Source organism: Capra hircus, chromosome 11 (genome assembly GCF_001704415.2).
Source record: "Capra hircus breed San Clemente chromosome 11, ASM170441v1, whole genome shotgun sequence".
Taxonomy (NCBI): Eukaryota; Metazoa; Chordata; class Mammalia; order Artiodactyla; family Bovidae; genus Capra; species Capra hircus.
Genome location: NC_030818.1, coordinates 98,247,391 through 98,268,952, shown reverse-complemented (window position 1 = coordinate 98,268,952; position 21,562 = coordinate 98,247,391). Strand labels below are relative to the sequence as shown.

The 21,562-nt window shown below is 48.4% G+C and overlaps 2 protein-coding genes across 5 annotated transcripts in view; one reads left to right on the top strand and one right to left on the bottom strand.

Annotated features, from left to right (window-relative positions):
* SLC25A25 (solute carrier family 25 member 25) overlaps nt 1-10,504 on the bottom strand; it is a 33,546-nt gene extending 23,042 nt beyond the window's left edge. For both annotated transcript variants that reach the window (XM_013967932.2, XM_013967933.2), the window contains exon 1: nt 10,155-10,504. In XM_013967932.2, the coding sequence (XP_013823386.2) occupies nt 10,155-10,409 (255 nt within the window). In that variant the 5' untranslated portion in view covers nt 10,410-10,504. The remainder of the gene's footprint in view (nt 1-10,154) is intronic.
* Nucleotides 11,370-16,361, top strand: NAIF1 (nuclear apoptosis inducing factor 1). Of its 3 annotated transcripts, none has more exons than XR_310402.3 (3): nt 11,370-12,117; nt 14,045-14,570; nt 15,498-16,361. XR_310402.3 is itself a non-coding variant. In XM_005687180.2 (2 exons), exons 1-2 carry the CDS (start codon nt 11,607-11,609, stop codon nt 14,515-14,517), a joined length of 984 nt encoding a protein of 327 aa, XP_005687237.1. In that variant the 5' UTR covers nt 11,370-11,606; the 3' UTR covers nt 14,518-16,361. The 3 variants fall into 3 exon arrangements, 1 of the variants encoding a protein (XP_005687237.1); XR_310401.3 differs by having other exon boundaries at nt 14,045-15,728; nt 15,813-16,361; XM_005687180.2 differs by having other exon boundaries at nt 14,045-16,361.

Here is a 21,562-nt window from a genome sequence, read left to right as displayed (position 1 = left end):
CAAGCCCGCGCTCCTAGAGCCTGTGCTCGGCAACGAGAAGCCGCGGCGGCGAGAGGCCCGTGCACCGCTAGAGGGCAGCCCCCAGCGGACCTCAACCAGAGGAAGCCCGCGCCCAGTAACAAAGATCCAAGACAGCCAAACAAATAAATAAAATGTAAAAGAGAATCTTAAACTGCTTATGAAGGGGTATAATATCAGTTGAGGTAGGCTGTGATAAGTTAAAGATGTATACTATAATTCCAAAAGCTACCACTGAAGAGAGAGAGGTGGGGGAGGGGGAGAGAGACAGAAAGTTATAACTAGTAAGCTAACAAAAGAGATAAAGTGAAATTATAAATACTCTTCGACCCAAAAGAAGGCAGAAAGAGAAAGGAACATAGAACACGTGGTGCAAATAGAAAACAAACAGCGAGATGGCCGATTTATACTCAACCGTATCAGTAACAATAGTAGACGTAAACGGTTTAAACATCTCGGTGCCAAGGCAGAGATTGTCAGGCTGGTCAAAAGAGCCAGATCTAGCTGGATGTTGCCTATAAGAAACACACTTTAAGTATAAAGATACACATAGGTTAAAAGTAAAAGAATAGACATAACAGTCCTAAATGTTTTAGGACCACATTACAGAGCTTCAAAAGACAGAAAGTAAAAACCCAACAGAACTGCAAGGAAAAGAGAGTCAAATCCACGATTACAGTCAGGTCTTAACACCCTTGTCTCAGTAAACGGTGGAGCAAGTAGACAGAAAATCAGTGAGCACTCAGAAGACCTGAACACCACCACAGCTTATCTACCGACCTGACCTAACTGGCCTTCATAAAACGCTCCAGTGGACAAGACTAGAATGCACATTCTTCTCAAGTACACACAGAACATACGCTGGTTCATAAAACAAGACTCATTAAATTAAACACAAGTGGATTCAACCTGTACAAAATGTATTTTTGACCACAGTGGAATTAAGTTAGAAATCAATGATAGAAAGATAACTGGGAAATATTTAAATATTTAGAAATGAAATTTGTTGTTGTTTAGTCGCCATGTCTGACTCTTGTGACCCCATGGACTGTAGCCCACCAGGCTCCTCTGTCCATGGGATTTCCCAGGCAAGAATACTGGAGTTGGTTGCCCTTTCCTTCTCCAGGGGATCTTCCTGACCCGGGGATTGAGCCTGTGTTTCCTGCTTTGGCAGGTGGATTCTTTACCACAGAGCCACCAGGGAAACAGAAATGAAATGCAACTTATGTGTTTCAGAAATGAAATAATCGTATGTGCCAAAGAAGAAACCAAAGGAGAAATGAAAAAGTATTTTGAATGGTATGAAACCACCACACAGCAAAACTTGTGGGATGTAGCCAGAGCAGGACTCAGAAGAGAATGCCTACATCCCAAAAAGAGAGGTCTTAAATCCATGAGCTGTTTCTGCTTACCAGAAAAAAACAAATTACCCCAAAGTCAGCAAAAGAAAAGAAATAATAACGAGGCAAGGAAGAGACCAGGCCTATTTATCCTGAAATTTCCTTTGACCAGCACCTGAGACAGCAATCAATGAAAACATATTCAATTTGCATTCTTTGCCAATATTTTGACTTTAAAGCAACCTTTCTAGTACCTTTGATTTCCTTGTGGGTTAAAGCAGTTCCTCTCTCTCCTTCTACGACAGCATCACCAATATCTGGTCGATCATTAGTTTCTTTCAGTCACTATAACACAACTCCACCTCACTTAACTTTCTTGGGGGACCCCTGATATCCAGAGACAGGACTGGAGAGTATAACCCTCCTGCAACTGTAGATTTATAAACATCAACAGAGCCTGGTTAAGCTGAGGGTAATCACCTGCAGAAGGAACCCACTCTTCCAAGAATCTAGAAAACAGACTTAGGGATAAAAGTGTGTCTCAGGATCTCCTATACTTTTCAGAGAAAACAACAAATTCTAATGGAATGGATTCCCAATGGGAACCTACTCTAAAGTATCCTGATGAATTGTCCTGGGTATAGAGGCCCCTGGGACACCACAGAGAAGGACAATTGGAGGTTCCTGAGGGAGTCTTATAACAGGGCAGAGCGCTCTCCCATGACTGACTCCAGGGTAATGCCCCTCGTCTGCTGTTTACCAGTTTCGCTACCTACAAACCATCTATCTTAGAATTATGATTAGCATTAGGAAGAGATGTAGTCAAAGGGATGACTGCTAACATTTTTAACCAAAAAAAATGAAGCCAGATTTTATTTGACTGAAAGCCAAAATGATTTGATTTGAAAATGAGAACTGCCTTGGCTAATGAGTTATGTGGAGGGTAACACATGAATGGGTCGAATCTGCAAAAAACTCTAAGGTTTTGACCAAAACTGAAACCCACAAACTAAAACACTGAAACCAGATATACAGTACGCCAGAAATTATATCCTCTACAGCTACCAAACCTAGGACAAAAATTTTTAGATGCCAACTTAATATGCAATGGGGTACATATTTTTTTATATATCCTTTTGAATGGTGCAGGAACAAGACTGAAGGATCTCTTTATACGCTAGTAGTATTGATTTGCTGTTTCAAAGGCACCACTGTGGCAGGTGACTTACCCTTCTCTGAAATGAGTTAACTGGAGACTTTAAATGCTTAGATCGCAGGTGTTGTCCATGCCGTCCCATGGCAGAGGGGGTCTTAGGACGTCAGGCAGGACTGTTAAACAGCTTCCTACCCTCGACTCAGCCCCCAATTAGATGACGAAGAGGAGCCAGGCACTGGCCTCCTTTGGCACTGAAGACGACAAAACTATAGTAATGAAAAAGGTGAAATCCCCTAATCTATTTCCATTTTAGGAAGTAAAACCAGAAAATCTAGCTTTGGCCGAAACTCCCTGAAGGGGACTCCTGTGACTATGGGAAAGAGAAGTGCCCCACAGAGGAAATAGTTTTTTGGACGCTTATTTACTCCTGGTGAAAAGCCAGTCTCCACTGAGGTCCCAAGTTCAAGGTCAATGCCTGTGAACAAAGATGTCTTTTTCTTTTCTCTAAAAGAAAGTCAGGGGTGTGCAAAACTAACCTGATTTTAAGAGTAGGGTTTTGAGATATAGAATGTAAATTAAAGAGCTGGAGAAACAGACAGAATAGAAACACAGCATAATTTTTCGTCTTTTTCTGCTCTTATAGGAGCCTGATTCTCCTTTCAGATTCCATAGATGTCAAGTATAAAGTGGGGGAGGGATGGGGTGGTGGTGGTGGGGAGAATATGGTATTAAGCCTGGCCATATAAACACCCTAAGTCACCTAAAGTGATCAGAAATTTCTCAACCAACCCAAATTGACCAGCGGGAGCCAAACCACGGGCACATGTTCAGCTTACTCGTGGAAGCCACACTTTCCTAGTCCTTCTTCATTCCCACGTGAAATGGCAAGCCAGCAGATTATTAAAGCAACAGTAGATGTTTGCAGTTTCTTAAAGCTGATTTCAGAATTGCCCTCTAAAACCAAGATCATCTGAATGAGTGTGAATACACGTGCATTTGTGCTAAATCGCTTCAGTTGTATCCAACTATTTGCGACCCTTTGGACTCTTTGGAGCCCACCAGGCTCCTCTGTCCATGGGATTCTCCAGCCAAGAATACTGGAGTGGGTTGCCATGCCCTCCTCCAGGGGATCTTCCCGACACAGGGATCGAGCCGGCATCTCTTACGTCTCCTGCACTGGCAGGTGGGTTCTTCACCATTAGCGCCACCTGGGAAGCCCTGAGTGTGAATATAGCTGTCACCAGTCTCCTCCTCTGTCCTAGGGGAGGACCTCAGAGAGAGGAGATCACACAAGGGGTGTGAAACCCACCAGATGGATGGCTGCTTTCTTCAGCAAATACACATCAGAGCTTCTCAGGGTGTGAAAAGCAGATGGGAGACCTCCATGTAAGAATGACTGGTTTATATCAAGTCAGCACTTTAGAAACAATTCAGAAAAGGAAGTTTTTAGCTACAGAACCATTTACCAAATCCTATTTTATATTGCTTATATAGGCTCAAAGAAAAGCCTCTAGCCAAAGAAAAAAACCACCCAAGATGTAAAGGAAGAAAGGAAAAAAGTTAACCATGTCCATTAATGTATCACTAAAGGCTTCTATGGGGATGTAATCTCTCCCATAGAAGAGGCCCTACGTGACCGCATAAGATGTTTCAGTAAGACCCTGGACAAGTTATTTAACGTCTCTGACCTGGACAAACCTCAAAGGCCTTTCCATTTCTAACATCCCAGGGGTTCAAACCCAATCCAAGGCCATCAACTAGAAGCAACAGGAGGGATGGTAAAAAGGCCAGGTGAGGATGGTGAAGGCGGGCATGGTAGTGGGCTGGGTTTAACCAGCAGGACTCTTCAACTGCATCAGACCAAAGACAAGGAGGCAACACTCTGTGCTCATTCTGGGTGATCCAAACCATCCCCCGCTCTTTATTTTCCCATTGGCATTTCGAAATTCTTTTCTTTTTTTGCAAGTTTTCACACACAATGGAGGTGGTTTTTCCTTGTGTTTGGTAAGAAGACTCCAGCCCAGGAGGAGGGAGGGCTGCAAGAAAGAAGGCAGGAGGCCAGGGGTGGCTGGAATGTGGGAAGCTTCACAGACCAGCAGCAGGAACAGAGAGAGCCAGGCGGCAACTGGCCTCCCCCCCTCCCCCCGCCACTCCCCCCCCCCACCCCCTCCCCCCCGCCCCCCCGACTCTGAGAACATAAGCCATGAGTCACCTTCTTTTCAAGCTTCCCGGCCAGGAGTTTAAAGCAGATAAGAAGCAGCCTTCCGTCCTACCTTTGTTATTCATTTACTTTAAAGGAAGGTGCATCTTAAGTGAACCCCTTCTTTTTTTAGATGCTGTGTTGAGTCTTTCAGAGTCTAGAATGGACCTATTGCTTCCTGAACACCATGGGGGGAGGTCTTAAAACACTCAGCTGATGTCAAGCCACAGATACGCGCCTGTCACAAACTGTGAAAATAAAGGCTGCAAAGTGTTAAGGGCTACTTAAGTACCGCCAGCCATGGAAGGACAGAGGCCGCATAAGCTGAGCTAAATTGGGCCAAGAACACATATCCTGGGTTCTGCCACTGACTCTGCCTTCAACCAACCAGACCTCGGAACCTCAGTCCCACTTCTACAAACTAATGAGGTTAGTGAGACCATCTCCAAAGGTGTTAAGCTCTACTTGAAGCTTTCAGATCACCCGTGGCTCGTGAAAGCACAACAGGCTGACAAGAGCGGTGCTCACGGGGGCCCAGGTCCACCCTGGGAAACATCTGGGCCAAAGACATCATCGTGTGTAGAGTAACACAACCGCTTTTTGGAAATCTCCTGCCAACAGGGTTTCTTTCTCTCTTTCTTCTGTTTTGATCTTTCTAAAGGCTGTAGGGCCCAGGTTTTCCGCAGCCCCATCAGCTGGCAGGAGACTGTGATGCACACCCTTTATTACCGACACACCCTTTACAACCACATCCCTTCTTTCGAGTCCACTTTTCACCTCAGTAACCTAAGAAAAAAATGTAGCTGATTACCCCCAACTCTGGGCATCTTATTTTCAAAGACTCCCTGGGAAAAGGTCATTTTGGCTTGAACCCTGTCGCAGGTTCTTTATGAACTTCTTTTAATTCAGCCCCACAACAAGCCCACTGAACTAGGTATTCCTCCCACCAGGATAAGGAGACTGAACCTCCTACACAGCCTGGAGAGGTTGAGTAACTTGCTCAAGGTCACAGAGCTCGCAAGCAGCTAGGACAATACCCAAACCCAGGTTTATACTGCAAAACCTGTGCTGGGTTATTATTCAAAAGTTTGATTGAGATATAATTTGTAAACCAAGGAAATCACCCATTTGAGTGTCTAATTCAGTGGCTTTTAGTATATTCAGGGATAATTGCAATCATCATCAGTTTTAGGCCACTTTCATCACCTCACAAAGAACCCTCACCAACCCACCCCTCAAAAGAAACTCCAGACTTATTATTAGCTATCACCGTCCTAGCTCTCCATTGCCTTCCACTCCCTGGCCCAGGCAACCACTAGTCTATTTTCCGTCTCCACTGCTTTCCCTGTTTTGGACTTGCAAGGAAAATCTGTAGTCTTAACTCCAGGGCACACTGCCTCAGAGAAGGGTGCAGGGAAGTGTGGACACGTGAGAAGGGCAAAACTAGTGAGCAGCAGCAGGGATTACAGGAAGACAGCTGCCTTCCGGTAAGACAGCTGTTTCCAAGCACCCTTAGATCCCGTTTCTAGGTTGTTCCTGAAGGTATACCTGGGGCAAATGGGTAACAGACGCAAGAAGACAGACTTCAGTCTGATCTGAGAAAGAACTCAGACGGACCCCAACTCAGTCCACAAAGGAAAGGGCTGGATGGTCCTCTGCAAAGGAGGATATCACTGGAGGAATGCTGGGTGGGAGGCTGGCCTACGATGACCAGTGACCGTCCAAGACTAAATTCTTTGGCTCTGCCAAATTCACATCAGTGAAAGAAGAAACGGTTAAAAATGAAAAGTCAGCTCAGATTTAATGAGACTAGTCCCCTTGGAGTGCAGTTTTATTCACTGAATTCATCCCGCGGCTATGTACTCAGCTGGACTAGAAATGAATACTAGCAAAATATTTGTTTCCCTCATTCCCCTGTGGTTTCTGTGAGGCTTCAACAATTGATGGCTCTTTGAACATCAAAGGAATTCACCCACTGAAGCTCCAGGTCAGGCCCACTCTGGTATGTTCTTATTTAATACTTGGTCTAAGGATCAGGGTACCGGGCTCCACCTTTCCAGATATCAACTAATTAAAAACAAACATCTTCTAGCCGAGTTGATGATAATTCCTCCAACCCAGGAACCAATTTTACAACATAACATAATCAGTTAATTATGTAAAGTCAATCTAGCCTGCGAATGGCATTTTTCCATTTCTATTGTGCCATTCTATTATAACGAGTTATGTCTCCGCCCTTTCCAGGGAAAAGGGTCTTTGTTCTGTAGAGTCTCTTACCTAAGTGTGACTATTTAGGCAAATACCTGTCCCACAAATGGCCAGACACTGAAAAGGTATACAGTCCAGCAGTAGCATATGATCCAGCAATGCCAACTTGACATTGTTCCAGGTCAACAGAGATTGCTTCCTATACACTGCTCAGGTCAAGGAAAGAGTTAGGAGAGGGCAGGCTCTCATGTTTGATAGGATAATCTCTGAATAATCCTGAAATCTATTTTGGGAATAAAAGATGTGGTTCTAAACAGATGGGGACTTCCCTGGTGATCCAGTGGTTAAGAATATGCCTTGCAATGCAGGGGATGAGGGTTCGATTCCTGGTCGGGGAACTAAGATCCCACATGCCAAATAAAGATCCCGTAAGCCAAATAAAAGAATCATTCTTCACGTTCTCCCCAAAGCCCAGCTTGTGAGGCTCAAACTAGATGGAGCAAACGCAAGTATCTTGAGTCAGCAAACTTGACAGTACCATCATCTAGAATCCTCACTTGTATCAAACACCAGCCACTGAGGAGAGTCTCTCAAGCCTCAGCTGACACGTCACCCAGCTTGGGTTCTTTCCTTAATTGGCTGCCTGAGTTCCAGCCTATGTTTTAAATTTGTTTTCAGACAGAGATTTTGTTTGGTCACATGAAAATGCCTTAAATAGGCAATGCTATAATTAGCTCTCGCTGGAGTCTCATCTCCCAAAGCTGCTACTGTGGTCGTCATCTTCTTTCTGTCTTTAATAAACTCTTCCCTTCTTTTGTCCCGGGACAGGCTTCCTGCTCACATGCCCTTTACAAAGAAAATTTCTCTGGCTGGCTGTCATTGGTGTCTCTGGCCCATTGCCATTTTAAGTAAATTTTCCTCGACTGTTCCAATTTCTTCTGAAACCAAGGGAGATGCCAAAAACTGCTGGCTCATTTCTAAAGAAAGCTCAATCCAGTGGTGGTAAGCTAGTGGGAGGCTCTGTGTAGTCACAAGGCCAGGGTTTACCGGCCGCCCACTGATAAACCCTCACGGCTGATTCCTTTGCAAACCAGAGCACCTCAGACTGGTCCTATGGGTTATATGGGGCAGCTGCCAGAGTTGGACGTTGTGTTTTTCAGTGCCTATTCCCGTGGCAGGTAACCCATTTTGAACTGAAGGGCACCCCCCACCACCGCCAGCACCAATTCTCTCTTGCCTTTGCTACTTCTGCAAAACTGCAGCACTAGTTTTTCTGTGTGTAGCTAATACTGATAACTATTGCAGCAGGAAGTGGTAAGGGGATTCGTGAGGCAGGGTGTCTTCCTGTGGCCCAGCTATTCACAAGAAGGCAGGTTCTCTCTCTCATACTTAAAACTATGCGCTTGCAGGACTAGCCTGTATTCCTCCACAGGTAATAAACGAATAAAATGAATCATTCCCAATCTCGCAAAGCTGTATAATTTCACATTCATCAGCTGAAAAGAGTTGGTAGAAGTAGGCAGAGTCCGTACGAAAACCACACACTGAAAGGAAACTTACTCCCTGAGTTAGAAATCGTGGAGCCAGTGTGACTCCAATGGGCTACGCTCCTTTTGGTTAATCAAAAAAGTTTCAACACTGGAAAGAAAATGATCACTTTCACCTTATTTGCCCTTAAAATTTACATTTACTACTACAAAAAAAAAAAAAAAAAGATTTGGATCCACGGCAGATGTGCCATGAATCATAAAAACACTTACTCCAGTGGAGGTATAAACATTGAATACACTCCTGCAGCCCAAGGCCCTCCATGTAACCTGGTGGCTAGGTTCACAGAAGCAGAAAGGCTCACCTCGGCCCACACCTCCCTGAGCCCATAAGTCACAGACCCTCTGAGTTCAGCCATTTCATCTTTCCAAGTGATTTATTCATCAGTTACGGACTAGAAAATATTCAGCTCAGTTCTGTGTAACACTCACTTGAAAAGACTTAAAAAAAAAATCTTGCTTCTAAGCCTGTTGGACTTAACCCAATGATTCTACCTTGCATAGTGTTACCCTTGGTCTCCCTAGGCTGATCCTAAGTAGGTGAAATAGCTTGGATGTTGAGCCAAGACACTCTGAACATGAGCTTAAAACTTAAGGTACACCTACCTGAATAATAAATTGCTTAAGTTCACTGGCATTTTACCAATAACTTTTTTCACACTTAGCTATGAGATTCTCTAATTGCGGTATATACAAATGGACCAAAGGAACTAACTTACAAGAGAAACAGGTTGCTAGGCAAAGTAGTCTTCTTCCAGGTTATACATCAGGCTAAGCCACAATAAACAAAATACTTGGAAAAGGGCAGCTACAGCTACAAAGTCAGATAGGAAAACATACCACAAGAGACAGAAGAGGAAGAAAAGCCTCTGCTTGAGGGTTTCATACAGAAAGGACAGCACATCTCTGTCCCTCCTTCCCCCTTGGCCAGGAGGCCACTCCAGAACAAGAGTAGCAAAGTCTCCTCCTAGGAGGGCCAGGCTTTCACTTTTAGGAAAAAATTTCCCCTGGATTCTTTCACTCTAATCTGCAAGCTTGTAAGAGATCTTGATCCCATTTTCTGGATAACCATGTCAAAGGGAATTGAGCATCACCCAGAAGAACTGTCAGTTCTTACCACCCACATGGCACGATCTGCCTGAAACTCTAGTTTCCATTTTTTCCAACTCCCACATGTTTCTGAGAGGAACCCGATCAGGGCCCACCGCTGGCATGGAAACGTGGGGCCACTGGAAGAGGATGGATGAAACCATTAATGATTGGTAGAGGGGAGCATCAAAGCTTAAGTCTTGAGGTCAGAAGGTGACATACAGCAGACTCTAGAGACCTAGCTTTCTACTTTGGGGGAAGCCCCGGCAGAAAGGGGATTTTCGGCCATCAGAATATCCAAAGGGTACCCACCTGTACCCAGCGAGAGCCTATCCCCGCACCCTCGTCCCCAGCCCAAGCGCCCACAGAGGCCAAGAAGGAGCTCTACTCCCACTAGGGCATCAATGGGGGTGTCCAAGTCTGTCATCCAGGGGTCTCAGCCAGCCCGAGAGGCCTCCACCAAGCCTGCCAAGCTCTAAAGGGCTGCCAGAGAAGCCGGTCGCACAGACCAGACCTGTCACCTGAACCTCCCGGAGGTGCTGGGGCGCGAAGGGGGGTCCTTTCCCCGCCCGCGCGGAGCGGTCCGCGTTGCCTACCCGGAGCTCGCCCTCAGTGCGGTGTAGTCCCAGGCGCCGAAGTCCCACGGCCAGGTCGTTGACACAGAGCCCGCCGTCGCGGTTGACGTCAAGAGTCTGGAAAAGGCTCCAGAGGCGCAGCCGGTGGTCCGGCCCCCCGCAGACGGCGCCGCCGCACGGGTCCACGGACGCCGGCGATGAGGCGGACGACGAGGCGGAGGCGGCGGGGTCTGGCGGCGGGGAAGCCACGCAGCGGCACAACACACTGCTCACCATCGGGCGCGAGGCTGGGGCGACGGGCCGGCGGGGAGAGCGCGGACGACACGCCGAAGTTCTCGGTCGACTAGCGCGGGCTCTGCGATGCCGGCAAGCAGGCGGGATGGGCAGCTTCCGGGAGCCACGCCTCGCTGCGCGCCGCCTGGATGGCCACGCCCCCGGGTACGATGCAGGCCAATCAAAGGCGAGAACGGCCACCGGGGGCGGAGCCACCCCGAGGACTGCCCACGCAGCCCTAGGCTACCCGGATCAATGGAGAGGGAGGGGCAATCCCGGCTCAACCTGGGGCCGATTCAAACGGAGGGAGGCGGGGATTGGCTGAGTCGGGCCGGCGAGAAGAAATCACGCTGCGATAGGCAGGAGTCCTGTGATTGGCAGGCGGAAAGCCCCGTGTCCTACTTCCATTTAGCAACGCTGTTTATCCAGCGGAATCCTAAAGACGCGAGGAGCCGTCGTGTACGGAGAGATCGTCAGCTCCAATGGGAAATAGGATTTGCTTGAGGAGCGATTGTGATCTGCGGTTGCCAAGGCAAAGTTTTCGCCCTGGGTAGAATTAAAAAAAAAGTTAACTGGTCAACGGCTCAAGGCCGAAAGCACTAGGGATCCTCAAGGAAACCTCCGGGTTTTGGTAATCTAACTCCCTAAACCACCAATAAAATAGCTGAATTTAACGGCGTAAAAGTAGTAGTCATGTGATTGAACGACAGGACGACTTTCCAATGGGGGTGAGTAAAGACTAGATTGGGTGGGGCGCTCTGTAGCGACAGACACACCTTTAGACCAATGATCAGGGGAATTCCAGTAAGTAGGCGTGCCCTTTAGCTGAGCGACAGGTCAAAAGAACCAGTGATCGATGTGATGTCTGAACCGCGACCAACCGGGAGGGCGGGTCTCCCTAGAGAAGCTCTGGGAGGCGGGAAGAGGGGAAGTGGGCGGATCTCCGCACACCCCGGCGGAAGAGGCAGATTCAGGAAGCCATTACGCAGCTGGCTGGCAGCGGCTGGGCAGGTCGGGGCTGGGCCCTACGCACTTTGCGTAGCGAGAGGGGTTACCAAAGGCCTGGTACTTGGCCTTGGACCAGCCCAGCCTATCCCCTGTAGGGGGAGTGGGTGAGTAGCGAGGCTAAGGAAGACAGAAGGCGAATTGGGGCAGTTTAGGGGATTATAGTTTCTTTAAAAAGCCGGATTGGGAGAGGCCATGGCCGTTCCCGCCAAGAAAAGGAAGATGAACTTCTCTGAGCGTGAGGTGGAGATCATCGTGGAGGAGCTGGAACTGAAGAAGCACCTGCTGGTGAACCACTTCAACGCCGGCGTCCCTCTGGCTGCCAAGAGTGCGGCGTGGCACGGCATTCTGAGAAGGGTCAATGCCGTGGCCACCTGCCGCCGGGAGCTGCCCGAGGTCAAGAAGAAGTGGTCCGACCTCAAGACCGAGGTCCGTCGCAAGGTTGCCCAGGTCCGGGCGGCTGTGGAGGGTGGCGAGGCCCCAGGGCCCACTGAGGAAGATGGAACAGGTGGGCCCGGGACAGGCGGTGGCAGTGGCGCTGGTGGCCCCGCTGTAGCCCCTGTACTGCTCACCCCCATGCAACAGCGCATCTGCAACCTGCTGGGCGAGGCCACCATTATCAGCTTGCCCAGTACCGCAGAGATCCACCCCGTGGCCCTTGGACCCACAGCCACTGCAGCCGCCGCCACGGTCACCCTGACACAGAGTGAGTGACCTCTCCCACCCAGTCCGGCGTTCCTAAATGGGAAGGGCCAGCAAGAGCTAGGGCAGCCCAGGGAAGGTTGGCTGCCAAGGGTCAAAGGTCAGATGGGAGTCTTGGACAACCAGGAGGCCTTCCAAGGGCTCCCCAGACAGAAGTGATCTTGTTTTCTCTCTGAGACTTCCTCAGCACGCAGTCTGGACTTCTGAGAGGCTGGCTTGCCCTCCACTGTTTTGCCACCATTTGCGTCCGTGACTGAACTGTTTGGTCCTTGAAGACAGAGACCATGTTTATATTCCCACAGGACTTATCCCAGAGCCTGGCGCCCAGTAGGCAGTCAGGAGCTATTTATTGAATGAATAGGCAGATGGACATTGACTCTGGACGAAGACATTGTGGTTTTCAGTGTGAACATCATCAGGCACTGCTGAGGAACCTCCCAGTTTCTGGTGTTAATCTACCCCTCCATTCACTCATCAACCATTAGTGCAATTCTGTGCCAAACCCTGGGCTCGGCGCTGGGATTCCCAAGGTGTCTTAAGAGATAGGCCAGTTATATTCTCCAAGGACAGATAGAGGGACACATATATGAATAACTCCACTGTCAGTCGGGATCACTTAAGGACTCAGAAGAGAAAGGGGACTTCGGGCAGGGGTGGAACACACAGTTGATTTGGGCATTAAAGGGTGGGGAAGAACTGATCTTTCCGACATGCTTGGACGCCCAAACAGCCCCACCAGAGTGCCTTCAAAGGTTCTCAAGCTAGGAATGACAATGAAACTAGTTGCTTGGATTTTTAGTTCAGATAAGGTTTGCACCAATGACTGTTAAGTGGTCTTTGTGATGGGCTGGGAACTGAATCGATCAGTGGTTTCTCAACTGGGCTTCAGAGAATTGGGTGTGTGTGTGTGTGAGTGCCATACCCCAGCAGTGTCATATTTCTCAAGGATATGGAGGTGGGAAACACTGATCTAAATCAGCTGCTGTTCTGTAAGAGGAAGGACCTTTAGGCATTCCATTGATTAAGGTGATCAAGGAGACAGGGAGGCTTACTGGGGACTTTAACTGCTGCCTTCCCACTCCTGCCTCCTTTTCTGCTTGGCCATGAAAGACATGGAAATCAAGAAAGCACTGAAGGAGACAGGACCAGTGGGGTAGCAAACCCTCACCCAGGATGCCTGCTGTGTGCTGGTACTTCCAGGAGCATGTAGCCCTGCTTTTATTGGCCAGAAGCAACCTAGTGGGGTGACTGTGAACACCTTGGACACTAGTTTTGGGGGAGACCTGGCTTCCTATATCTGCTGAATAAGCTGTGTGACCTTAGGCAAGTCATACCATGGTGTCTGAATCTGTCTTATCATCTCTGAAAATGAAAGTGACAGTATCTGCCTCTTGGTGTCATTATGAGGGTTCATGGAGCTAAGGAGGGCAAAGGGTTAGCACCATCCGTGCCTAGCACATAGTAGGTGCTGGTCTTAACTATTAGCATCTTTGCTTTTGCCTGATCAGGGGTGACCCTTTGGTTATTAAGTAAATTAAGATTCTAAATCCTTTACAGTCTAGATTTATACATGTGTGCTAAGTTGCTTCAGTCATGGCTGACTCTGTGCAACCCATAGACTGTAGCCCACCAGGCTTCTCTGTCCATGGGATTCTCCAGGCAAGAATACTGCAGTGGGTTGCTTGCCCTTCTCCAGGGATCTTCCTGACCCAGGGATCGAGCCCGCGTCTCTTACACCTCCTGCATTGGTGGGCAGGTTCTTTACCACTAGCGCCACCTGGGAAGCCCCAGATTTATAAATAAAAGGCTATAAAGCCAGGGAGGCTGAATTCTCCAGAACAAGGCTTAATGGCCTCCCCTCTACCCCATACGGCCAGCCTCGCTCTTTCTAGAAAGTGACCTGCCACTGATTTGCTCTTTCTTCCCCACAGTCCCCACAGAGACCACCTACCACACGCTGGAGGAGGGAGTGGTAGAGTACTGCACAGCTGAGGCGCCCCCACCCCTGCCGGCCGAGGCGCCCGTGGAGATGATGGCCCAGCATGCTGATACCTCGGTCAAGCCGCAGGCGCTCAAGAGCCGCATAGCCCTCAACTCAGCCAAGCTAATCCAGGAGCAGCGGGTCACCAACCTGCACGTCAAGGAGATCGCCCAGCACCTGGAGCAGCAGAACGACCTGCTACAGATGATCCGTCGCTCCCAGGAGGTGCAGGCCTGCGCCCAGGAGCGCCAGGCTCAGGCCATGGAGGGCACCCAGGCGGCCCTGAGTGTCCTCATCCAGGTCCTCCGGCCCATGATCAAAGATTTCCGCCGCTACCTTCAGAGCAACATGCCCAACTCCGCCACCGCCTCAGAGCCTGGACAGGTGGCCCAGAACGGGCAGCCAGACAGCATCATCCAATGAGAGCAGGGGCAGGCCAGCCTTCTGCTGTGAATGGATGACACCGCGGAGGTCTTGTAAGTGGCTTGTGTGGTTGGCCTTAGGCTAGGCCCGGCCACGTGAACAGCTCCCAGTTTGACATACATTTAGGGGTCCACTGTTTCTGGGAGGTGAAGGAGACTGGGAAAAATAATTTGTTGGGTTCCTGGGACCCAAAACTCTTGTTACCCACCCCACCCCTTGAGCTGTCCTGCTAAGAACCTGAAGACTGGATGGGTGGGGGTCAGGCGCTGGTGACGGGACCCATGTTGTCATGAGCCAGGGCTTGTGACATGACCCACACTCGGACTAGGACCACCATAAGGAGGGCTCTCACTGCGGTGGGGTGGGGGGTGCATTTCACAGCTGGGGGCGGCGCTGAAATACCCGCCCCCCACCCAGGTGCCACCCTTTGGAGTAAAATAAAGGCAGCGGTGCTGGCAGGAGCACAATAATGTCTTCTTCCTCCCTTGGGAGGCGGAGTGACCCGGTGGGCTTGAGGAGGAAGCCCCGCCCTTTTCTTCTTCTCACTGTGTCTCAGTTCTCAGGGGACTCTAGTTAGGGCCGTGCACTTACCCCCTACCCCCACCGCACCCGGGCACACCGTGTTAGTGCTCTGGACTGCCCCTGCAGTATACCCAGGCTGCAACCGGCCAGGCTCAGGAATGCTGTGTGTGGTGGGGACCAGCCTGACTTCCATCTGGTCTTCCACTGCGTTCCCCGGGCAGCCCTTTGGTGGTTTGTCCCAACAGCTTTTGACTCAGGTCAAGCATCAGGCTTTGGGTGCTGTACGTGTTACTCGTTGCCCCCACTTGCAGTGGCTCTGAGGCCACGGCTTCTTCCAGAAGGCTTTGCTGCGAGCCAGTGGTATTTATGGTACACGAACCCCTCTGGGAAGGCCTCCGGGGCCTCCGAGGGCAGCTCTGGCCACGCCCTTCCTCCTTTCCCCTCTACTGATCGCGCAGTTCCAAAACTCGGTGCAGAAAACAGCCTCCATCGCATCATGCCCTGGACTGCCTTCTCACAGTTCTCGACACCACGTGTTCTCGCAAGAGCCTCACTGACTGGTTGGGTGAATCCGAAGGCCTAATTGTCCCTGAACGTCTGCGGTGGGAGAACTGAAACTGACCCAAGAAGTGGGACTTCGGACATCTGTGCTCGAAGGAGAGCCAACCAACCTCGGAGTGCTGGAGGAGGTGGTATTCCCTGTTCTGTTTTGACGCTTTCTCCCCATTTGTAAGGACTTTACCCAGCTGGCATCTGTCTTGTTTCATTTACAGAATCGCCAACAGTTACTGAGACCCTTGCAGCTTCCCCCGTTCTCTCCCAAGTTTGCCATTTTGCTGCCGAGGAGGTCTTGGCCACACGTTGACCGCTGGTTACAACTCAAGGCTCCAGCTTTCAGCTAAACAAAGAAGGTGCTGCCCTTCTGGCGTACGTCTAGAATCGCCCAGCTCCACTGTGGCAGTTACGGGAAGATGCTCCGAGGACGGTTAGGAAGTGACTCTTTTAGCATCATCCTTATTATGGGGGACGAGGGCGGTGCCAGCTACAGAGCAAAGGAAAACTCTTCTCAGTGACTGGAAAGCAGCAGCCTCCGGCCACTTGGGCGTCCTCCGTTCATGGAGCCTGATGGCCCCTGAACTTAGGAAGTTCGGGAAATTCCTGAGGGGTTTGCAGCTTGGTTTGTTTTTTCTCTGGGGTTGGCAATCTGAGCCAATATTGTGTCTGTTCCAATTGGGTATAAAGAGGAGGTTTGGATCGCTTTGAGTGCCTGGGTCTTTCCAGGTCATAATTTTAAATTAAAGAAATATCACTTAAAAAAAAAAGACATATCTGTGTCTTCATTGGTTATATGTAGAGGAGATAGGGGCTGGCAGAGAGCAGGGCCTCACGGGTCAAATCTGGTCCCCCACGTGCCTTTGTAAATCAGGTTTTACTGGAACACAGCCACATCCCTTCATTTCCTTAATGTCTGGCTGTTTCGCTGCTACAACAGCAGAGTTGAGTGGTTGTGACAGATATCTGGCCCACAAGCCAAAGATATTTACTCTCTCGCTCTTTCCAGAAAAGCCTGCCTGGTTTACAGCAGTGTCTCAGACTCTGGATGAGAATTACTTGGGAGTGTTTGTTAAATATAACCAATCCCTGGCCCCACGTCAAACCTAGATGAGACTCCTGGAGGGAGAGCTCTAAGAATATGCATTATAAATAAGTTCTTTGGGTATCCTCATCTTTTCTGAAGAACTGTGGCTCATACATAGACTGGAAGAATTCAGTCTATGAATTCTAAATTCAGCTGGAATCAAGATAATGTCCCAGGAAGGACTGGTTCTCAGGAGTTTCTGCTGAACAGTTGAGAAGTCCTGCTAAGCAGTCCTCACTTGAGAGTGGCCCTCATTCTGGAGGGAGCCCAGCCTTTCGGAGCATAGTTAACAGTCTCTCCAGTATTTAGGGAGAATAAAAACTGATAAGTTATTGAGCCCACGTCTTGTAAGCATTACTTTATAGACTTCTTGCAACAGCCCCATGACCTAGGTAGTAATGCTGTTTTCAGTTTACAGATGAGGCCACTGAGTATCAGAGAGGTTAAACAATTTGCCTAAAGCCACACAGCTGCCTTATACACTGGGGTAGCCTATAATCTCTAACTGCTGTTCTTTAACCTTTACTGCTCTGATCTGGCGGTTGGTGAGATGTGAAATCACTTAGAAATGATTTGAGCCTGATCTTGAGTTTTTAGGTCAGGTGAGAGGCCCAGGAGGCAACTTATGTTGTTCTTCCTGGCACTTGAGAGGGGACACAGTGACTTCTATTCTTTGTAGGCTTTGAACTTATAATAGGAAAAAGGGTGCTTTTAACAGAATTAAATCCACTGCACCTTGGGACGCCCCTGGTGGTCCAGTCGTTTAAGACTCCACGCTCCCAGTGCAGGGGGCCCGGGTTTGCTCCCTGGCTGGGGAACTAAGATCCTGCATGTTACATGGCGTGGCCTAAAAATGAAATAAAAAAAATAAACCCAATGCACCTTGATGGTGCTGGTGAAGAATGGTCACGTATATGAGGGTGATTCATTTGGAAACCTTCCCTGAAATGTGGAGTTTTGTGAAAGTGACATCTTCCGAGCTACTGAAGCTTACTACTTCAAGTATTGAAACTTTTAACTTTTGTTTTGACCCTGCCACATGCCGGATCTTAGTTCCCCAACCAGGGATTGAACCCACACTCCCTGCCATGCAAGCTGGAAGTCTTAACCACTGAAGCACAAGGAAGTCCCAAAACCTTTTACATTTTAAATCATTCTGATAGAAGTTTCTCATAAAGATTCTCTTTGTGAGCTATATTTTACCCAGATGTTTCCTGTTCAACAGAAATTGCACACCAGATCCGGAGAGGCAGTGCTTCCACGTGTAAAGTCCCTGGGACTAGGCAGGTCTGGGGTTGAGATCAACTCCACCCCTTATTCACTGGGTCTCTGAAGTTTTCTGAGCGTCAGTCTTCTCAGTTCTAAAATGATTATGATGAATAATAATCCCTACTTGACCAGGGTGTTACCAAATATTGTACATTTATTGAACACTGACCATATCTAGACCCTGTTCTAAGCCCTGTGCGTATTAACTCATTTCATGAGACCATGTATGTAAAACACCTGGCGTGTGCCTGGGACGGACGTAGCATGTGCCAGTAAACACTGGCTGCTGCCATTGTCAGTATTACAAGTCTGATATTCCAGAAAGCTAACTCGCGCATCTTTTCTTGAGATCAAAATGGGAGCTTGATGGCTTGATGGACTTCTGGGCCTTCCCAGGTGGCTCAGTGGTAAAGAGTCCACCTGCCAATGCAGGAGATGTGGGTTCCATCTCTGGGTCAGGAAGATCCCCTAGAGGAGGGCATGGCACCCCACTCCAGTATTCTTGCCTGTAAAATCCCATGGACAGAGGAGCCTGGTGAGCTACAGTCCATAGGGTCACAAAGAGTCAGACACTACTGAGTAACTGAGCACAACTCAAGGACTTCCCAGACGGTCCAGTGATCAAGACTGCACCTTCAACAGACCCTGATGCTCGGAAAGACTGAAGGTAGGAGAGCAGGCAACAGAGGATGAGATGGTTGAACGGTATCACTGACTCAATGGACCTGAGTTTGAGCAAGCTCTGGGAGATGGTGAAGGACAGGGAAGCCTGGCATGCTGCAGTCCATGGGATTGCAAAGAGTCTGAGATGACTTAGCAACTGAACTGAGGTCTGGTTGGGGAGCTAAGATCCCATGTGCTTCACAGCCAAAACACCAAAACCTAAACGCAATACTGTAACATATTCAGTAAACATGAATAAAAAATTATCTACATCAAAAAAGTTAAAAAAGTGGCTTGAGTAAGATCAGAAAAGATGTACAAGGAGCGAAGAGTAGGAAGGATTGAAGGGAGAGTGGGGGATGGGAACCAAGGCCAGGATGGGGAAGATCTGCGCACGGTCAAGTGCCGAGATGTGGGAATCCCCTGGCGGTCTATTGGTTGGGACTCTGTGCTTTCATAGCCAAGGACCCAGGTTCAATCCCTGGTTGGAGAACTAAGATCCCACAAGCCATACAGTGCAGCCAAAAAAAAAACCACAAACCCAAAACACACACAAAAAAGAGCTAAAATGCCATGAGTCACTGTAGACAACCCGCCCAAATGGGAGGAACAGACAAGGCTTTGATCACTGGCCGTGATGATGTAAGCAAGAAGGGAAAGTGACAGCTCTTCCAGCGTCACATTTTTGCCAAAGCACAGGGCTGGGCAGGGTCAGATGAGTTTCAGGTGGGAATCATTTCACTGTTGAGAGAAGCCCCTGCTTCATGGACTCGTGTGTGTGTTGGGGGAACGAGAGCAGGAAGGCCAGGAGTGCGAAAGTGCTGAGTCAGAGCAAAAGGTCTCCCCACTCCTCCTGATAAGAAGGAGAGTCTTGGCAGAAGCGTCTGAGGCCTCCGAATGGAAGCACCTATGCTAGGAATGCAACTTTGCCTAAGAGCATGTAAGGCCTGCCATATAAAGCTTTCAAAATGGCCTATAGTTGTGCCTGGAAGATCACACATTGGTTTGTGGCCAGGAGCTGGACTCCTCATAAGTTTGTCTCAGGTCTTTGGAGTCAGCCTGCCTCTTACTGGCTGTGTGCCCTGGCATGAGATCATTTACTTTCTCCAAGCCTTGGCTTCCTCATCTAAAAATCCTCGGGACTTCCCTGGTGATAGAGTGGTTAGGACTCCATGCTTCCAATGCAGGGGCTCAGGGTTCCATCCCTGGGTGGGGAACTAAGATCCCACACACTGGGGGTGGCAGGGAGGTTCAAGAGGGTGGGGATATATGTATACATATAGCTGATTCACTTTGTTGTACAGCAGAAACTAACACAACATTGTAAAGCAATTATACTCTAATAAAAAAATTAAAAAGTTCCCAGGTAAAAGAAAAAAAACTGAGTTTCCAAAAACTTAGAAAAAAGTTCTCATTCTTGTGTATTTGGATCTGTGGAATGAAATTTTGTATCAATGGCAATTATATAAAGGTATATGTATATTTGGGTATTAATTATGTTATATCAAATTAATAAATGTAAGCTATCAAATTAAAAGATCCCACATGCCTCATGGTGCAGCCAAATTAAAAAAAAAAATCTTTCTCTAATGAGATTGGTATCAAAAGTTAACAAGCTAATGCTCATATTTAACTTATATGCAGAGTACATCATGCAAAATGCCAGGCTGGATGAAGCACAAGCTGGAATCAAGATGCTGGGAGAAATATCAATAACCTCAGGTGCACAGATGATACCACCCTTATGGCAGAAAGTGAAGGACTAAAGAGTCTCTTGATGAAAGTGAAGGAGGAGAGTGGAAAAATTGGCTTAAAATTCCGTGTTCAGAAAACTAAGATCATGGCATCTGGTCCCATTACTTCATGGCAAATAGATGGGGAAACAATAGAAACAGTGACAGACTTTATTTTCTTGGGCTCCCAAAGCACTGCAGATGGTGATTGCAGCCATGAAATTAAAAGACACTTGCTCATTGGAAGAAAAACTATGACCAACCTAGACAGCATACTAAAAAGCAGAGACAGTACTTTGCTGACAAAGGTCCATCTAGTTAAAGCTATGGTTTTTCCAGTAGTCATGTATGGATGTGAGAGTTGGACTGTCAAGAAAGCTGAGCACCAAAGAATTGATGCTTTTGAACTGTGGTGATAGAGAAGACTCTTGAGAGTCCCTTGGACTGCAAAGAGATCCAACCAGTCCATCTTAAAGGAAATCAACCTTGAATATTCATTGGAAGGACTGATGCTGAAGCTGAAACTCCAATACTTTGACCACCTGATGGAAGAACTGACTCCTTAGAAAAGACCCTGATGCTGGGAAAGATTGAAGGCAGGAGGAGAAGGGGACGACAGAGGGTGAGATGGTTGGATGGCATCACTGACTCGATGGACATGAGTTTGAGCAAGCTCCGGGAGTTGATGGACAGGGAAGCCTGGCGTGCTGCAGTCCATGGGGTCGCAAAGAGTCGACACGACTGAGCAACTGAACAGCAACATCTCTCTCTCCTCTCAACCAACCCCACCTTCTCTCTCATCTGGATTACCCAAAGCAGCCTCTTCACTGGCCTCCCTGCCTCCAGACCCGTCAAGGGATGGTATTTTGCAGTAAATCTAGCCAGGCCCCTCCCTGTTCCACCCCTTCAATGACTTTCCTTAACTCTTGAAATGAAGTTTAAGCTCCTGAACGTAACCTACAGACCTGAGCTGATGCTGGTTCCAACCCTGTACTCCATTCCAGCCACACTGAACGTTTACTTCCTGGTCATTTAAATCTCAATAAAACCAGGGGTCAGGGAGAGAAAGTTTACTTCCTTAAAAATGCCAGGCTCTTTCAGCCCTCCAAACCTTTATCTTCGCTGTTCCTTTTGCTCAGAACAACTTTCTTGCTCATCCCTTACCCAGTTCCTACTCATCCTTCACATTCAGCTTGGGTGTCACTCCCTCCAGGGAGCC